This window comes from Monodon monoceros, unplaced genomic scaffold, assembly GCF_005190385.1.
Source record: "Monodon monoceros isolate NGI ecotype Baffin Bay Population unplaced genomic scaffold, NGI_Narwhal_1 Super_Scaffold_18, whole genome shotgun sequence".
NCBI lineage: Eukaryota > Metazoa > Chordata > Mammalia > Artiodactyla > Monodontidae > Monodon > Monodon monoceros.
Window position 1 is genome coordinate 5,657,616 of NW_021703774.1, and position 21,103 is coordinate 5,678,718.

General features: G+C 35.9%; 1 protein-coding gene across 1 annotated transcript in view; it reads left to right on the forward strand.

The window, feature by feature from the left end:
* Window positions 1-21,103, forward strand: part of KCNT2 (potassium sodium-activated channel subfamily T member 2) — a 288,035-nt gene that overhangs the window by 176,656 nt on the left and 90,276 nt on the right. The window contains exons 16-20 of the mRNA XM_029229997.1: window positions 3,543-3,692; window positions 5,071-5,300; window positions 12,526-12,739; window positions 15,141-15,246; window positions 19,128-19,300. Of these exons, the coding sequence (XP_029085830.1) occupies window positions 3,543-3,692; window positions 5,071-5,300; window positions 12,526-12,739; window positions 15,141-15,246; window positions 19,128-19,300 (873 nt within the window). The remainder of the gene's footprint in view (window positions 1-3,542; window positions 3,693-5,070; window positions 5,301-12,525; window positions 12,740-15,140; window positions 15,247-19,127; window positions 19,301-21,103) is intronic.

Here is a 21,103-nt window from a genome sequence, read left to right on the forward strand (position 1 = left end):
ATTTTAAGTTCGTATGGAAAAATGAAGAGACAAGAATAGCAAGAAAATTTTTGAAGGAGAATAATAACGAGAGGGATTATCCTGATGTATTCTGAAACAATTTTATAGCTACAATAGTCGACATAGGTAGTGTTAGGTAATGGGTAGAGGCAAATCAATTTGACCGACTAGAAAGTTGAGATCGAGGCCCATAGGCAACAGGAATTTGGTGTTTGATAGGGGAGTTATTTTAAACCAGGGTGTGAAAAGATGGACTATTCAATAAATTGAATAACTGGGTAGCTTTTTGGAAAAAAATTGTTGATACATTCCTCATAGTAAGAGGGGAAAATATTACTTTCTGCCTAAATAAAATGTTAGTCTCAAAATATTGGTAAGCAGGGAGGCCTTGTATAGTGTAGCCTGTAATGCTGCCTTGAAAGGTAGCAGTGAAAAACATAACAACAAAAAGCTTAAAATCCTTACTACTAGCCCTGGTTTGTGTTTTCACTTTGGTGATGCATTTTATTTTTTATTTGTTAGAAAATATTTCAGATATTCAAAGGTATAAGAATATTATTATGAGCATCCATGAACCTAGCGTTCCAAATTTAGAAAAAATAAACATTCCACATGTTTGTGAAGCCCACATATACTATCTCTGATTTATGTGTCTTCTTCCCTAGGACCTAGTTAACTAAATGAGCCACCTAGAGCTACTTAATCCTTTTAACATTTTGTATTTGAGATTTCCCCATGGTGCTTCATAAGCATTAGTACTTACTTTTTCACTTTTATCTGTATGGATATTTATTCATTTAATTTTCATATTTCTGATGGCCATGGGCACTTAAGGTGTTTATTTTTATTTTTCTCTTCCATCAGCAAATACTTTCAGGTCCACTTGCAGAACACATCCAGGATCTCACCTGGTCCAAGCCATCATCTTCTTGCTAAATCATTGCAATAAACTCCTCACTGCTCATTGCTGCTGCTTCAGTCTATTCTCAGGACAATGACCAGAGGGATTTTTGCGAAGTATAAGTCAGAATCTTTTGCAAATTTTCCCTACAAAGGTCAAAGTAGTAAGATTTTAGAAATCCCTTCATGACCTGTCTCCCTGCCAGTTACTTCTCTGGCCTCATTTTCTCCTCCTTCCTCAACCTCAGCCAAACTGGCTTCCTTGCTTCTCCTCAGCCATACCAGGCATCCCCCTGCCTCAGGGAAGCACTTGCTGCTGCTTCTGCCAGAAACAGTCTTCTCCCCTGTGATTACCTCTCTCATCCATTTCAAGGTTTTTACTTAAATGTCATTCTCTCAGCGAGGTCTTCCTCAGTCATACTATTTATACTCCAATCCACCCCTGAAAACGATTTCCCTCTCTGCTTTATTTTTCCCCCCACCACTTATCACTTCCAACACATAATTTGCTGTATTGTCAGTTTTCCTCCACTAAAGGATTCAAGAAAGAAAGTATGTCTGCCCTTTTTGTCAACTGTCATCGCCTAGAAATCTAGAACTTTTCTTGCCGCATCCCAAGTGCTCAATAAATATTTCATGTAGGAATTGATAAGTGAGACTTGGACATACCCATTAGTAGTAGATGGAGTTGCTCATTTCCAACATTTCTAAAGTAATTAACATGAAGTGAAAGAAAAAAGAATTATATATTTACAATTAGCTGAATTTAGAGATTCATTAAAGATGTTTGGTAAAAAGGTGCCAGTATAAAATAGCTTGGAACCAGCAAGTGATTTAAGGAAATTCATCAGAGCTGTCCTTGTCTGACCCTGTCCTTCTCTGTTTGCTTCCAAGTTACCATATTGTATTTCCATTTCAGCTGCTGGAATTAGATTTGTGATTCTCTTGAATAGCTTTTAGTGCCCTTATGTGACAATTATTTGACCCCATGAGGCCTTTTGGATGACAAACAAACCCTGATGAATTACTGGCACCTTCTCTTACATTTTCAGCCCTTTAAACGAATTCTATCTTTGCCAAGTACTATCTTGCCAAGTAGCAATATGTTACATACCAAAAATAGTTTTATTTCTGTTGGCCAAAGGAAGAGTTTTCTCCACCAAGAACAATCATTCTTAGGAAGTAGTAGTTAGGTGTAGCCATATATAGTCAATAGTCAAATGTGTTTTGTTTTATTTTCCTAGTTTCAAAAATATGTTAACATTACAGAAGAAAGGGTGAAGATTTTAAGAGCAATATTGTTCATATTGTGACTAGGAATGTTGAAAGTGGCTCCCGAATTCAGCAATGAGGAAGATATAACAGCAAAATAATAATGGATGCGAACATTTACTGAAGATTACTGTGTTCCCAACATCTGCTAAATGATTTACTTGATTCACTGCATTTTCTCCAACCCAGTGAGACTGATAATGTTTTTTACAGAAGTAAAGTATCACAGAGAAGTTAAATAACTCACCCAAGATTGCAGAGTTAGGGTTCACATCAGGCAGTCAGACTCCAAGGCTCAGACTCTTAACCCTTAAACATCCTTAAGAAGGAATGAAGTGCAAGTGAAACATACCTGGAAAATATATGGTTTTTTAAAAATTTATTGACACTTTGAAAATGTTTATAAATGTTTTATAATGTTTTCAGACAAAACTCAGAGTTTAAAATATGATAAGTATGACTTGTCTGCTTTAATCCATCCAGAAGCTACAGAGGTTATGATGAAATATTTTGATTTTTGTAAATTCATCTCTTTTCTTCTAGAAGGTTCATTTGTTGTACTTACAGAGTTCATAAACTTTATTCACCAAAAGTAAATGGAATTTATTGTACAAAATGGGAAAAATCATTATTGTATATTCACAATAAATTTTGTCATAAGTTGAGTTTTTAATAAATTTCCAAACTCACTGAGCAGAATATTCTAGAATAAAAAAGAAACTGTACTTTCTGTGATAAACTTATCTTCTTTTAAAAAATACTTCTGGCAATCTCTTTTGGAGATCCTTTTATCACAAAGAAGTATCTTTTCTTAACTGGTACACAATTGGAAGAAATCCATTGCTATGATATGGACAGAAATTAAGAGTATGTTTCCTATAAAATCAAACTGATAATTTGAGATGTATGTATTCATAATTTTAAAAACAAAGCAAAGTCAGTTACATACAGGAGCCAAGCAGGTATCATAAAGGGGATGAAGTGGGCTGTATTACTGAGACTATAAGGCAAGTATTATATATAGGTCGTGCATGACATGATATACATAAACAAAGACTAAAAATCAGATGCTATTGCTCACTGGTTCATGATCACAATAAATGCTTTTATTAACTGGATTGTGAAAACCTTCTACTTTTTAAAAATTTGCCATCTCTCAAGCTTCTATGTTGTGTTAGTTTTGAAATTTTTATAGCAACTCTTTGTAAATCGTGTCATCATTTTGAGCACCACACAGATAACTTCTTTGAACTGTGCTTGTCCATTCTTACAGTTGGAAAACTCCAGATTATGTGTGACAAGGACCGTTTTTTGAACCACGTTCCCTGTTTGTCTCTCTCTGTGTGTATGTGTGTATGCTTTTGTTGCAGAGAAGGCCAGCAATCGCCAGAACAATGGCAGAAGATGTACGGCAGATGCTCTGGGAATGAAGTGTACCACATCGTTTTGGAAGAAAGTACATTTTTTGCTGAATATGAAGGAAAGAGCTTCACCTATGCTTCTTTCCATGCACACAAAAAGTATGTTTCTACTCCCAGAGTGGAATTAAAATATTAATCAGTCATAGCTTTAAACACAGTTTTCCATAATATAACCCATATTGGTGCTCATAAGTTGCAATTATTCTTGAATTTTTGACATAATTATTGAGACATTTGAATTCTGGCCTTTGGTATGGTCTCTACGAGTTAAGATTCTTGGGTGTATCATATAACTTAGTAAGAATATTGACTTTAGTGTCTTTTAATTTATCTTTAAAAATACTTTAATCCTGTAAAAATTCACATGAAAATGAATCTCCTTTATAAATCTAAATTTTAAAGTGGTGATTAAAAATTTAAACAAAGTAAAAATAACATTTATAAAAGCTAGACATTTTTTTTAAACTTGCTTTGTCCAGAAAAATAAGTTAAAAAATAAATGATAGTACCTTCCAATTCAAACATAGAACATTATTATTTTTGTTCTTTTTGAGAGAAATTCTTTACTTAAGAAATAAAAAGTATGTCTAACATGAAAATAATATATTATTAGTATTATAAAATATTAATATAACATTTTTAAGATTTGTAATAATCTAGTATATTCCAGTAATCTAATATCTAAAGTATTCTACTTTAATTCCCAACATGATTCTGTTTATATACTTTTTTTATATTTAAAAAATATTTTTAAGTTTGATTTATTTGTAACACTATAAGACATATTGAGATAAAAATATTCAGAAGGTTTTGTGTTTGGAACATAACCTGAAAAAGTATATACGAAATTTTAAGTAACACCTGTTACATTTAGTGGTTATTATTTCTCCTAATTAAGTTGTGTACCTATTCAATGCTATTTAATTTTTTTTCTAAATTTTTTTCTAAAATTCAAGACAGAACAAAAATAAATTTAGGGACCCTAATTCTTTCTCTTGTGACCTTGAGTAAGTTTCTTCCTCTCCCCTAAGCCAATGGCTATCAAACTTTTTTGACCAAAGTAAGAAATACTGTTTTATCTTTTTTGACCAAATTAAGGTATACATTTTATGGTAAGACCCAGTATACACACACAAAATTTACAATAAAACTCTTACCCTTACTAAATGATATGTACTCTGATATTTCTATTATCTTTTATTCCATTCTTTTTTATTAAAAAACATATATAGTCTTAATTAACTAAATTGATTTCGCAACACACTAAGGACATAGTTGGTTTTTTTTTTTTCCTTTAAAAACAAGAGCCTTGAACTTTTAGGATCTTTTCAAGCTTTCAAATGTTCTTATTTGAGGTTTTAATTTTTCTCTGCCTTATAATAGTTTAATTATTTTCTTACATATGTGAACTTTAAAAAAAAACAACTAATTGCTGAATTTGACCCTTAAACTCTTTTATTTTTTTTTTTAAATTAAGGTTTGGTGTCTGCTTGATTGGTATTAGGAGGGAGGATAATAAAAACATTTTGCTGAATCCAGGTCCTCGATATATTATGAGTGCTACAGATATATGTTTCTATATTAATATTACCAAAGAAGAGAATTCAGCATTTAAAAACCACGACCATCAGAAAAAAAGCAATGTATCAAGGTCATTTTATCATGGACCATCTAGATTACCTGTACATAGCATAATTGCCAGCATGGGTAAGTATAAATACATTTGGAAATATCATTAGTCTCTTTCTTTGAAATGAATAATAAATATACTTTAATTTTTCTTAAAATTCCAAAGCCAAATTTAAAACATACTTGTGTGTATTACAAACTTGGTGTAGCTAAGTATACAGAACAAAATTTCTAATCTGTTAAATTGGTAAGGAATTAAGCTAATTCCGTACTTCTAACGATGATTTCATATATCTGATTAGTATATAAGCACCTGACACTTCTATGTTTCTTTGTCAGTTCCCTATTCAGTTATCAGTAGTGGGTCTTTCAAATACTCTCCATTTTTCTCAAAACTCTCCTATCCATCTAATTCTCATCATTGAACTTGGCTTCTGTGACACAGAAATTTAAAAAAAAAAAAGATTCAGACAAATAAGAATTTCCTTTAAATTTTGCCACCAAACCACCTACACACCTATAAGCATTTAGTTTCTATCACAAGGAAAATGTGTTTCTTCTTTTAACTTCTAATATTTTAGTATAAATGTGCCTTCACTTATGCCATGGACCCTTCTCCATTTCCCCCTTAGGGACTTCAGTCTTTTATTCATCCTCATTACCTAAATTTTTTTTTTTTTTTTCAAAATCCCTGGTTCATTCTCTCCTCTCTCCCTCTGTCTCTCTCTCTGACTTCACCTCTCTACACACACACACACACAGACACACACACAGACACACACACACACACACGCTTCTGGACCTCATGTTACGACATCATTTTCACAGATAAATTCCTCTAAAGAGCTGTCTGCGGTTGACAGCTTGAAATCTTATCGTTCCCTCACGTCTCTACCAGTTTAGTCTGAAATCTGCAATCATTATATTACTGAAACTACTCTGACAAGGCCACCACTCTCCTCTTTGTCACTAAATCCAGTGGACATCTTCGCAGTGTGTGACGGTTCTTAAAACGCTCTAGTGCTTTTCCTCTGCATCCTGTACATTCATTTTCCCTAAATAGTCACATCTGATCTCAGAGATTCAACTGTCCTCCATAAATTGATGCTTCCCTTACCTAAATCATTACCTTAAACCTCTCTTCACAACAATATATTCAACTGTCCGTGGGTTATTTCTATCTGAGTGCCTACAGGAAAAACCAACGCGGCATATTCAAATTGAACTAATCTTTCCCCCCCTCATTCAAAACCATTTCCACCTCCTTTTTTTTTTTTTTGCTAAAAACAAATGGGACATCATCATCCTCTGATTGGTAATGCCACAAGTCTGGCTTTTACGATTCCTCTCCTCTTATACTTCATAATTCACTGAATTCTACTAAATCTGATCATTAAGTAGCCCCTAATGTCATTCATTTCTGTGTCCACTCTCAGTGCTATCAGTGTGGTCAGTCTGAACCTCCCTCATCCTTTCTCTCCACTGCAGCATCGTCCCCCCAATCTTTTCTGCACGCCTCCGGCCTTGCTGCCCTACACTCTCCTCCACCTTGCAACCAGAGTAATAATGTTTACATAATGTTATAGTCATTCTCCTGCATTAATCTTTTTAATTGCTTCCTATGAGCCATTGGAAAAAAAGTCTAAATTTTATAACATGGCTTATAATTGGATGATCAAAACCTCTTTTTTGCATGAGGCAATCCCAGTTTTCCCAGGACAGTACCAGTTTATATACATTGTCCTGGTGTCATTATTAACAGAACTCTACTTTGACTCTCAGGAATATCTTAATTTAGAAGATAAATTACACAGTCACTTTACTTAAAGTTTTTTTTTTTTTTAATGATTCTTTCTTATATTTTTAGTCCCACATTTTACCATCCCTTCAGTTGCTTTCCTAAGTCCCAATCATACTAAATTTCTTTCAGTCTTCACTAATGGTTTTTCATCATCTCTTCAATTGCTCTCCTAAGCCCCAATCATATTAATTCATTTCAATCTTCCCTAATGGTTTTTCACCAGTGGACCTTAATGCTTTGTTTCCTTGGACGGGATCTACTCCTCAGCCCCTAACTTTGCCTGTGTAACTACTTCTAATCCTTTGCATCTCAGTCCCAATATCACCCCCTCTGAGGCATATTTCCTGGCCCTGCTTGGACTTTGTTAAGTAAATCTCATTGTCATTGATATAACATGATTATTTCTCTCCCATAGCAGTTCTATTCATTTCTTTCACATATTCAAGAATTACTTATTGAGTACCTAGTGTGTGCCAGGAACTCTTATATAAGTATTTGTGATTAGAGAACAAGCAGACAAAGATCCCTAGCTCCCAGAGCTAACATTCTATCATGGGGAAGACTTGCAATAAATAACACATATAAAAAAAAATAAATTATTTAGTATGTTAGAAGTTGATGAGTAATAAGATAAAAGAGAGAAGAAAACAGAGCTAGTAAAAGTGCGTATGAATTTTGGGAGAACTGGATTTTTGAGTGGATTGTAGAGCTCATGGAAAAGGTGACATTTGAGAAAATACTTGAAGAAAATGAGGGAATTATCCCTGTGATTGTCTGAAAGAAGAACATTCCTTCAGGGATAATAGCCAGTACAAAGACCCTAAAGTAGGAGTAGGAGCCTGACTGATGTGCTCCAGGAATAGTAAAGAGGCCCTCGTATACAATGGAATATTACTCAGCCATAAAATGGAACAAAATTGGTTCATTTGTAGAGACGTGGCTGGACCCAGAGGCTGTCATACAGAGGTAAGTAAGTCAGAAAGAGAAAAACAGATATCGTATATTATCGCATACATGTGGAATCTAGAAAAATGATGCAGATGATCTTATTTGCAAAGCAGAAACAGAGACACAGACATAGAGAACAAACGTATGGATACCAAGGGGGAAGGGGGGGGTGGGAAGAATTGGGAGATTGGGATTGACATATATACACTATTGATACTATGTATAAAACAGATAACTAATGAGAACCTACTGTATAGCACAGGGAACTCTATTCAGTGCTCTGTGGTGACCGAAGTGGGAAGGAAGTCTAAAAAATAGGAGATATATGTATACATACAGCTGATTCACTTTGCTGTACAGCAGAAACTAACACAACATTGTAAAACAACTATACACCAATAAAAATTAATTTAAAAACATAAAAGAGGCCTTTGTGACTCAAACATGATGATTTGATGGCAAGAGTACAGGAGATGAGAGGGAAAAGGTAAAAAGAGGTCAGATCATGTTGGGCTTTTTAAGTCAATGTAAGAGTTGTAGCTTCTACTCTGAGTGAAGTGGGAGTCATGATAAAGTTCTAAGCAGAGGAACAGCGTGATCTCACCTGTGCTGAACTCCGTTTTAACACAATCACTTTGGCTGCTGTTGAGAATAGATGCTTTAGGTCAAGGATCCAGTGTATTTTCAAGTGGCATTGGTAAAAAAGAAAAAAAAATTCTGTGTATACTGTGAAGGTAGAGGAACCAGGATTTGCTGCTGAATGGGAAGTGAACTGTAAGAAAAAGAGAAGTGTAAAGAACTCAAGGTTTTTCATATAAGCAGCAGGAAAAAGGGAATGGCCATCAATGAGGGTGGGGGAGTAAAGGTTTAGTGGGAGCCAAGGTAGATACAGAGTTCAGTTTGGGACACAGTGAATTTCAAATACCTGTTAGACATTGAGAGGAAGATGTCAAACAAGAGATTAGGGGCTTCCCTGGTGGTGCAGTGCTTGAGAGTCTGCCTGCCGATGCAGGGGACACGGGTTCGTGCCCCGGTCCGGGAAGATCCCGCATGCCGCGGAGCGGCTGGGCCCGTGAGCCATGGCCGCTGAGCCTGCGCGTCCGGAGCCTGTGCTTCGCGGTGGGAGGGGCCACAGCAGTGAGAGGCCCGCATACCGCAAAAAAAAAAAAGAGACAGGAGTCTAGAGTTCAGGAGAGAGGTGTATGCTGAAAAAGTAAATTTTGGATTCCTGAGCGTATGTATTATATTTAAAGCCATGAGACTGAACAAGATCATTGAGAAAATGATTGTGGGCAGAAAAGGGATGAAGACAAAGGACCAAATCCTACAGCGCGTCAATATTAATATCAGGATGATGAGAAGAAACCAGCAAAGGAGACAAAGAAGGAGCTACTACAAGGTAGCAGGGAAACCAGATGAGTGTCCTGTCCTGGGACCCAAATGAATCAAGTGTATGCAGAGGGTGGAGTCACCAGCCATGTCTGATGCTGCTGGTAGGTCAAATAACATGAGAACTGAGAACTGGCCATTGAATTTAGCAAAACAGTGTTCTTTGCCTTGATAACAGCCCTTTCAATGACGTGGTGGTGGAGAATGCCAGGTCAGAGGGGTTTATGACAGAATGGCAGAAGACAATGTAGAGAAACTAGGTCTAGACGACTCTGAAAAAGTTGTGCTGGAAAAGAGTGCAAAGAAAAGACTTGGTGGCAATGGTAGATGTGCAAGAAAGTGAGAAGGGCAAGTTAATCAGGAGTATAGGTAAGAGAATGGGTACAGTGATGGACCATGGAACTTAGCTCAGGTAAGGAAGTAAAAAGACACCTGTTGGTTGAAGGAGACTGAAAAGCTAGTGAATTTAATAGATTATAGTTCCAGTGGGAATCAGAAAGGAGGGAGCTGGCAAGAGAAGAGGTGACAATAAGTATCAAAGAATGAGATGCCAGAAATAGAGCTTATGTGTAGTCAATAGTAATTATAAAATCTAGGGTATGACCGTGAAAGTGAATAGCTAAGGAATGATGGGAGAAAAAGCCATTAGTGGAGTATAGTCTATAAAAAAAACATGGAATCACTATGTGTACACCTGAAACTAATATAAAACTAATATAACGTTGTTAGCAGTACTTCAATAAAAAAAAAAAACAACACTACGTGGGATGACAGACACAGGACTGAACAAATAATATAGTGAAAGATACTGGGTACAGAGCTGGGGTATTATAGGTGATGAAAGGAAAATGGTCTGAAAGAGGCAGTGAGAACATTGAGGGTATCTCCCCACTTCCAAAACACAGACATCTCTTTAGGTGTTGCAGCCTTCAGAACTGCAGGGAAAGATGTCGGAGAAGAGGCAGGTTTTGTTAGGGGAAGGAAGGATTCAAAGAAGAGCTTGTTTCTGTAACTGTGACTGCTTTCTAAAATTGTGTCTTCCCTCTGCTAAATTCTGACTTTCTCTTGGTCATATCCCCCAAGCCCAGCTTGGTGCCAGATATCAGTGTTGACAGAATTGTCAGGGAGAGACCACATTTCCTGTGTTGGTCAGGAAGATGGTGAAGATGTAACTGGAGGTGATGTGGAGACATATTTGGGAGGGGGTGGAATTCAGAGAACATGGTTCCTTAGGAAGCAGGTGGGGACTTATCCCCACCGCAAGAGTAGGGCTTAGTTTTACATAAATGGAGGTATGTCTGTTTCATTCCAAACGTAAATGGGGGAAAAAAAAATGTCTGGTGAAACTCTCATGTTCATTTGCTTGAAGAAGTTGAAGGATTTCTTCTGCCGTAACTTCTCTTTTCTCTCTGAATTAGACGACGTGGTCATCTGCAGGGGACAAACGTCATAAATATGGATTTGGATTAATAGTATTAAGATGCAAATCATATCATATGGCTTTATTTCGATAAATCAACCTTATAAAATTTCATGTTTGATCAGATCCAGTCACCTGATTAGTGGAAAAGTCAATCTCAGTTTTTCTAAGATCTCCATCTCACCTCTAAGATAGATTGAATTATAAATTAATCCTTATTTATGGTGCTAAAACAGTGGCCAAGTGTACAGCTTCTGATGCCAACCGCCTTTGTCTCTGCTCAGATACTGGAATTGCTGACTGCTGGTCATCACGTCCTTTCCTCGGGCACAGCAGCTCTAGACATATTCTTACAGGCCCCTCGCAGGAGTCTTCCCTGTTGACTGTAGACACACCAGCCCACCCCTCCCTCTAATCTGAGTGTTGTGTATAGTATATGAAAAGGTACTAGCCTCTAAAACCTGACCTCCCACATTTCAATGTTGAGGAATACCCGGATATACTCCCCAGTCTCTTGTTTCTATCAACTTTCACACTCAGAAACATTGAGATGCCAAAACCCATGAGGTTTTATCCCCCCCTTTACAAACTCAGGCTGTCATAGTGAAGAAGGTGGCAAGGTCAGACAGAAGTCTGAAGGAAGTGGAGAGTGTTTTAATAGTTGCTTCGAAGAATGAGACGAAATGAGGACTAAGGGCTTTCAGAAGGCTGACCGGCTATCCATAAAAGCATACATGAAGTGAGTTATCGTAAAATATGGAGGCACTTATCCGTTAGATTGGATTATTTCTTCCAGAAGGGGAGAGACATCCACTTTCCATATACTGATGTTTAGACTAGTTTTTAAATGTTAATTTAAAATCTCAAAGGAAGTTGTTTCTTCCGCTTACTATTCCTTGAGTATCCCAAGAATTCAAAAGCCTTAAGCTATTTAGATTCGCTCTTCTTATTGCCCCAAGGTATTTCCGTGGCTCCTGTGCTCATGATTTTCTTTTAGGTCAAAAAAATCAAATGTCATGATTTCAGAGTAGCCCTTGTCATCGCCTAGTGAAAAGCTCATCCCTCCTCCCGCTTCCCATCCCCACTATTCCGTATCACATAACTCTGTTTTATTTTCTGCATGGTATTTAGCGTTATCAGGAATTACTTTTTTCACTTCTCTGTCCACTTGATTATCTTAAAGATAAATCTGTATGTGTAGAAACCTTGTCTGCCTTGTTCCTTGCATATCTCAAGTGCCTAGACTAGTGCTTGCCACACAGAGTACTTAATAAATATTTGTTGAATAAACATAAACATTAATGGTTCTAATGTAAAAAAGCGTTTATAAATCAGTAAGAGAAAGATAACAAGATGGGGGAAAAAGATATAATGAGAAACCCACAAAATGCAAATGGCCTAAATTTTTTTCATTAATTTTAAATAAATATAAATGGAAACAAGGTATTTTTTTAACTGAAATTTCTAAGTATTTCAGGATTTCACAAATCTTATGTTTCATACTATAGAGCTGGTTGCAGCAAATACACTTTTGCACAAATATAGAAATTTTTTTATCCATGCGGGCAAAAAGACCCATATTAAAAAGAAATAAATAACCTTTGAGATTAAAGGATAAACAGTATATCGTATATTTCCTGGTTATACTGGCTGTATTTCATCTTACTTTGATCATTAAATGATTGACAGGTCCTATAGGTTAGGTGGCAAATGCTTTGATGGATTTTCATGTCTCATTGTTCCAGGTACTGTGGCCATAGACTTGCAAGACACAAGCTGTAGGTCAGCAAGTGGCCCTACCCTGTCTCTTCCTTCAGAAGGAAACAAAGAAGTCAGAAGACCCAGCATTGCTCCCGTTTTAGAGGTTGCAGATACGTCATCACTTCAAACATGCGATCTTCTAAGTGATCAATCAGAAGATGAAACTACACCAGATGAAGAAATGTCCTCAAATGTGGAGTATGTTTGTAAGATTTACTGGGATTTGTGCTTGCCATGAAAAACTAATATCCTTCCCTTCTGGACATCCTAGAATCAATCCTACATGCTTCTACCAAAACACCCTTCCTATTAGCCAGTATCTCTCTTGATGATAAAGTAACCTAAGTCCTCAAATTTCTGGCTTCAACAGCTATTGACAGCCTCATTTTTCTCTATATTATCCTTTATCCTTAAAGAAAAAAATAGGTAAATCAGCATTTCCATGATATAACCTATATCATATTTTACATATTTTTCTTTAAGGATACAGTTTGTATTTTCATAATTATATGATTTTGTTGAATTATAATGTACCTTCTACCTCTAATTTATTTTTTCACTTCCATATTGAAGTTCAATCAATTATTCAATGACATGTAATGCAGCTTCTTCCATTAAGCTTCTCTTATTTCAGCATTCAGCAATCATTTTTATTCAGGATACATCAATAATATTTTGAATGAATGAATAAAGGAAGTACTAGTTCTCTTTACTAAGATTCCATAACAGATAGTATCAATGTTTAAGCTATTAATCACATTTTAGCCTACAGTAGAGTTTGTTTACTTGTATATTATGTTGGCATTTCTTTTTTTTTTTTTGCGGTACCCGGGCCTCTCACTGTTGTGGCCTCCCCCGTTGCGGAGCACAGGCTCCGGACGCGCAGGATCAGCGGCCATGGCTCACGGGCCCAGCCGCTCCGCGGCATGTGGGATCTTCCCGGACGGGGGCACGAACCCATGTCCCCTGCATCGGCAGGTGGACTCTCAACAACTGCGCCACCAGTGAAGCCCTGCTGGCATTTCATGAGGAAAGCACAGTGTTCAACAGTCTTGACAGTGGAGTCTGAAGGAATTTGTGTCCCATGGCAGTTCTACCTTATACTGGTTGTGTGCCAGTGACTTTGATTAAATCTTCTGACCCACGATGCTTTATCTGTAAATAGTGTTCATATGAAGATTAATTGAGGTAATAGAGTAATGTGCTTAGGACAATGGTTTGTGCAGAGTAAGCATTCAATGAGTGTTAAATACTATTTGGTGTAGTATTGGTCGTAGTGGCAAAGGTAACATCATTCAAACACTTCTAATATTTTTCATATAATAGAAGTTCAATCAATGTTGAACTGAACTAAAATGAACTGAAATATAATTGAAACTTAGAAAAATCCTTCTGTTAATCCTTCACACTTTTAAATATTTATTACAAGAAACTTACACATACCCACAGAAGACAAGTCCACTCTCCAAGAAATTAATAATACTCAAATAGATTTATGAAATATTTGACAGGAATAAGAAGAGGTTTGACCACCAGTATATTTCTAGAAATGGTGTTGTGTGGTGTGATACAAATTCTTTCTTTACATGTACTGAAAAAACTGAGGTGGAATTTTTTTTATATCTAGAAAAATGAAAAAGATGTTGAAGTAATAGTGGGAGACTATCAACTTCTAAATTTGCAAAATGTTCTCCATTTTACCATCCTAGCTAATGATGTCTGGAATAACTAGATTTGAAATTTCTTGGTTTGAAAGATAAATTTTCTTTATCAAAAAAGAGCTTTCATATTGGATAAAATAACTTTGCCTCTACTAAATTTTCTTTTATTTCTTAATTTTCATTTGTGCTGCTACTTTTTGATAGTTTCATTTTGAAAATTTTACAACCATAATGTGACTATATTTATAAAGTCAGCAAATAAACTGAGCATCTTTGATAATATTTAAGCGTGATTCCAGCAAAAACTCTGGCTTTTGTGTGGGTCTAATGGAATAATTTACTCAATCTAAAATGATTTACTCTTTTTTGGTTATGCATCCATGCTAATGAATAGTGATAGAGTGAATCATAATAATGCATTTTGCTTTCATGTATTTTGTAAAGATTAACATTACTATTTTCTAAAATGTGTCTAAATCTTTTAAACTGAGGATTGGCAAACTTTTTCTGGAAAGAACCAGCTAGTAAATATTTCCAACTTTATGGACCATGTGGTCTTTGCCCCAACTACTCAACTCTGTTTCTGAAGTGTGAAAGCACCCCAAGACAATACATAAAATGAGTGAGCATGACAGTGTTCTGACAAAACTCACTTCTGGACACTGAAATTGAAATTTCATATAATTTCTCGAGCTGAAATATTATTCTTCTTTTGACTTGTTTTTCCAACCATTTAAAAATATTAAAACTACTTTAGTTCAGAAAACCATGTGATGAGCCAGATTAGGTCCATGGGCCCTGTTCTAAACTATGTCCATATCAAAATAAAGAATTACTGCATCTAACTTTATCAAAGTAGAGGAACATGGCCATAACTTGATTGTCTGACTTTGCCTGCATTAATTCAAGGCAATTCAATATTTCCTATTGTTTTACAGATATGCTAAAGGCTACCCACCTTACTCTCCATATATAGGCAGTTCACCCACTTTTTGTCATCTCCTTCATGAAAAAGTGCCATTTTGCTGCTTAAGACTAGACAAGGTAAGCACTTACTGCTGTTATTTTCTGTAAAACTAAAATGATGGCATTGTGTAATTACATGTATTTAAATAATTTTGTATAGTCTTTTGACTGAAATATGTTAAAAGAATATTATCTTTCAAATGTAAATGTAATACATAAAGTGGTGAATTTTACTTTCTTAACTTCACTAAAGGTTACCCAAGTGCTTTACCCTCTACTAATGTAGCCAACAAGTTGGTCAGTCATTGTTTCAAAGAGAAAAACAAAGATGCCAGAGCCTCAAACCAGAGTCTCCCCAGATCATTTTGGCCAGATGCGCTCTATTTATCTTACTAGACATTTTTGCCTCAAATCTCAAAGTGGAATCGCTTGACATGGTGAAATTAGCTAGTCATAATTCATTATTGAATTATTAGACTGGAAGTGTCTTGCTTCATGTCCCCTTTCCTAAAGATTTTACAGTAGTTCTTGGTTCCTGCCTTGATATTCAGGAGAAACCATCCAAAACAGAAAGATTCCAAGAAAGCAGGAATCTTTCTCTTTCACAGTATGGCCATTGGACATGACCTGGGTAAGAATTTGTTTTCATGATGAGTCAGAGAGCAGATAAAAAGAAGACTCTCAAACCCCCCATCTCCCAGAAATTAAAATGTGCCACTAATTCTAACCAGGAATTTCTTCCTTTATTCTATATTTTGGAGTTAGCTGGAGTTAAAATCCCACCTCTCCACTTCCAGGCTCAGCCATTTGGGCAAATAACATTATCATTAAACTTCAGCTTCCATATCTCCAAAATGCTTGTAATTTTAATATGAACCTTATGGGGTTCTTGTGAAGATGATATAAATTTGTGCATGGAGAAAGCTTTTCACAGTGCCAGGAATGTAATAAATGTATAGGCACTTAATACATTTTGTTAATATTTTTACTACTATTATTTTTTCCATGTGATAAACATTATGAATCTTGGCTGTAGCTGTCACTCTTGAGGAAGATTAGCAGATCATTAGAAAATTTCTGCCTCTATCTTCCTAAAGTTTTTTTGTGAACCCTTACCCCTGCTCCCAGATGTTCATCTGGGTCCATTAAGGTGGACATTTCCGTCTCTCGATGCCTTATTTTTTGTCAGTCCTAGTTTTGCTTTCCTGCTTCACAGCATTTCTAGCGCTGGCTCGCTCTGCATCTTTGGTAACCTTGATGCATCTTAATCTTCAGAGCCCTTCTCCTGTATTGGCCCCTTCCAAGAACCTGTGACTAATTTTTTATGTATGACTTTTGTGTTTTTTTCCTTAAAGAGGTTTTCCAAAATAATATAAGCTTTAGGTCCCATAAAGCTTGGGTTCACACCTGGTGGCATTTTACTTTTTAACACACAAAGATGAAAGTAATGTTGGGAAACCAAAGAGTCGAAATGATTCCACTGATTCCCAAGAAGGGAACCTGATACAGGAAAAGTTAAGCTTTCAGAGATGAGGCTTGCTGGAGGAGAAACAGTCTTTTAAAGCCAAAAGACAAGTTGTCTCTTTACCAAAGTAAAAAGCGATGTATCCGAGTATCGTTGATTGGCCGATAACATCTGGGGTTATCCATTCTTTAGGTGGTGTTAGTCTGGCTGGAGGTGGTGGTCTGCTCTGTAAATGAGTGCCCATTTTGCGATTAGCAGATGGGGTTATGCAGCCAATCCTACTGTGTCCATGAAGTCTGTGAGCAGGTATTTTGTTGCCCAGTTCGTTTTGCATTAGTATCAGCAGGCTCCTTTTGGTCAAGGTTTATCAATACTAAATTCCCTGTTTTGTCCTTGTTCTATTTCTTTTTTTTTCTTACTAGTTGAGCTACTTCTAAATCTTCTAAATTAGTTCTTTTACCTCATTTGATCTCATAAAAATGAAGTTCTTAATAATTTCAGCCTCAGCCTGTCTTCCTTCTCCTTCCACATTCTCTTTGTAAGTGACCTAATTTCATGTGGCTTCAGATCCTGTTTATAGTAGTAATTCTCCAATCATACTTCCAGTGAAGTCTGCCTGTCCTTCTCCTTTACCACTCCCCATTTCTCCATTCTTTCTTATGCCTTAATCCTTCCTGCTGGATTGATCTTCCTACTTCCATGATTACAGCTTTTAGAAATTCTACTAATGAGATCCTATTAGTGGTAAATTCTTTCAATTTCACTTTCCCTAGATATGTCCTTATTTTGTCCTCCTCCTTGAAGAATAGTTTTGCTGGGTGTCCAATTCCAGGCTCTGAATTTTCTTTTTCTTTTAGCCTGTTAGGATTCTATTTACTACCTTCTGTGCTCCACACTGCTGATGAGAGGTCGGCCATCGTTCTAATTTGTGTTTCTGGTAGTTAAAGCTCTCTTTTCTCTCTGGCTGCTTTTAAGATCTTCTTCTTGTCTTGGCTGTTCTGCACTATGACAATGTGTATGACACTGGCTTTCTCTTTATTTATTTGGATAAGGATTCATTGGGTTTCCAGAGCCTGAGGATTTGGATATTTCATTAATTCTAGAAAATCCTCAGTCAATATTTATGTGAATAGTGCTTCTTGCTGATTCTTGCATCTCTTTTTCAGGTATTCTTTTTAAATGCGTATTAGACATTCTCACATTATCTTCGAAGTATCTTAATTTTTCCATACCACTTTCTCTTTTCTTTCTGTATTCTGAGTAATTACTCTTCAACTCAGTCATGCAGTTGATCCCTTCAGATGCATCAAATGGGCAATTTAAATCATCTTTTGAGCTTCTGTTTTTAATTGTTATATTTTTAGTTCCAGAATAGAGTATATGCAATTTTTTAAACATCTAAGTGAATATTTTAAATACCCTCTTGTTCTTTGCTCATGCTTTGAATGTTCTCTTTTATTTCTCTAAACATAGTAAACATGCTCATTTTCTATTCTGAATCTTATAACAGTGAAGTCTGTAATCTTTGTGATTCTAATTCTGGTGTTTATTGTTTCTGCTGACTCAAAGTACCTTGTTCCCAGCAATGTTCTGTAACTTTTTATTAAAGAATAAAGGCAGAGAACATTCCAGAGTTGATGATGAATCCACAGAGAATCAACAAATCTCAACCCAAATAAAAAGAAACCCTCATAAAGACATATAAAGATTAAAAAAACAGAACACTAAAGCAATTATCCAGGCAGATAATTTTAAAAGGATCTTGATTTAATAATGCTAAGTCCAGTAAATTCTAGCTCCCTAGGAAGTAGCAAAATATCCTCAGGAAACACATTTTGGTAATTTGTTGTTATTATTGTTAACATTAGTATTTTACATTTCAGTATTTGCATCGTTATCTTGCCAGCTCAGGTATACATTTAGACAATTAGGGTTTTTTTCTTTTAATTTTTGTTTTTTAACCAAAAAAATAATCCCTTTCGATATCGATATCCATCCTTTTGGTATTCCATACTTGGAATGTTCCAAGGTTATTTAATTTTAATATTACTCTATTTCTGGAAATAAAGTCAGAGGCAGATTATTTATTTTTTTCCAGCTTTATTGAGGTATGATTGAAAAATACAAATTGTGTATATTTGAGGTCTATAACATGATGCTTTGATATACATATACCTTGTGACGATTCCTTAATATTGATACCCAGATGTCATCTGGCAGCAAGTTTCAGTTTGCAGTGGAACATGTGTACACTGTGTTGCTGCCTTTTCCTTCCCCAAATCAAGCTGCATACCTGCAATTCATTTGTCTTGTCCATGCACACCTTCAGGCTGGAGAACTTGGCATAGAAAAATGTAACTATTTTCAAATTTGTTAGAAAACAAAGGATTTACTAGGTTAGATTAATTTCACATTTCCAGATCTTCTAAATATTTTTACCCAATATTAGTGGAGTATAAAAATGGCCTTTCTTTGTATAATTTTTCTTCTCTAGAGTTGCCAGCATAACTACTATGAGGACGCAAAAGCCTATGGATTCAAAAATAAGCTAATTATAGTTGCAGCTGAAACAGCTGGAAATGGATTGTATAATTTTATTGTTCCTCTCAGGGCATATTATAGACCAAAGAAAGAACTTAATCCCGTAATACTGCTATTGGATAACCCGTAAGTATATTTTTAAATGCACAAACAAGACAAAAATTTGTTAATATTTTATCAAAAATAATTTAATTTACTTAGAGTATTTTAAATCAGATACATTATGGCACATGATTCATTGAGAGATATATTCTGTGCTGTGGTAGAAAACAACCATTGTATATGATTGTGTTTCACAAATACAACTTAAAACATCACTGGAGTACACTGAGCCTTTTATTTAAAACTATTTTTGCAAGTGGTCATTGCTCTCTACCAGTGGGAAACATGCCACTGAAATAATTATAGTTATTTTCATTAAATTAATCAACTAGCCTGGAAAATCTCTGCCAAAACTGGACAATTTCATTGTCTTTGTGGAGAACCATTAATTATCAGAGGAGCATATCAATGATCCATTTTATATCATACCATTACACATCATCATAAGTTCTTACGATTCTTCCACTGTTAGAACATATATTCTGTAACGTAACATAAGTAGTTTGTGCTTTACAATGTTCATTTCTTTTGAAAATGTTTGATATACTCTTGTGAAATAAGACTACTTAAACATTTCAAAATCCTTATATGAATGTAAATATACATCACTAAATGCTGTGGTCAAATCCATTGTATACTAAAATTGCAATATTCCTCTCTCTGACTCAGATTAGTAGCAGATGGTCCTTAAATCAATACCATGTTTTAGAATCCTCCAACTCTCCTCTTAAACTCTAAAGTGATGCAAATTTCAGGGTAAACCAAATGAGGCCAAAATCTGCTGCCTTGTCTCTGCTTTTAAAATTTATCAAAAGAATTTTTTCAAAACAGAGGTATCTCCCCAATATATTGTAACTTCGTGACATTATTTATTCTGAATATGTGAATATCAAGATACTGATTGATGCATCTTGTTTTAGAGTCAGTATCTCAATGGTAATCAACTCTAAAACTTGAGCACACCTCCAGAGGTTTCAGTTGAAGAATTTTCAGGTCTGATGACTCAATGACTTCTTTGATACCACTTTAGCATCCAAGGAAAGGTGAGATAAATTTAGGGCAGGTGTAGGGGAACAAAAACTTGGACCCAATGTCAGAAGAAATAAAAGCTTAATAAAACAAATCTTAGGAGAATAAAAGTTGAATTACTGGATGGCTAGGGTGATAGAGTATGGTGGCAAAGCACCTCCAAGGCCTTGGGATATATCCCTTATTCTGGAACTTTTCTGGTAGGAGGCTCTAAGAAACTGGCGAAGATCTGGCACATAAGAGATGCTCATCAGCTATGTGAATTCAGAAGTGTCCAATTTTGGCTCTTTTTGCTTATGGTGTAATGTGTCCACTGCCTTAAAGATGACTTTAAGACAGGGGTATTTACAAGTTGATTGACTTAGAGCATTCCCATCTCGGATGGCTTGGATCAAAGTGGATCAACTCAGGCCCCAGAATACAGAGAAGCAGATAGGAAGAGGCTTAGAAAGAAAGAAGTGGCACTGTGCCTACAGCAGCCCTGTGATAAAGCAAAGGGGAAAAACTATCCTTTCACCTTATTTATATTATTTCAAGGTATAATTTCTTGTCCTGATGTGTAAATCTCCTAACTGGGTTCTTGGACCCGATTTCAATGTGTGTGTGTGTGTCAGAGGGTTTCTCCACACCTCCAGCAAGCAATGCGCAGGACACCAGCTCAGTTCTGGGGGAATTCAACTCACTTCTGACACCGTCTACCCAGAAATAGCATTGGATTCCACAGGTTGAAAGTGCAGTCTTACAAAACTGTCCCACTCCCACTTCAGAAGCCAATCACAAGCCAGGTTATCACCCCAT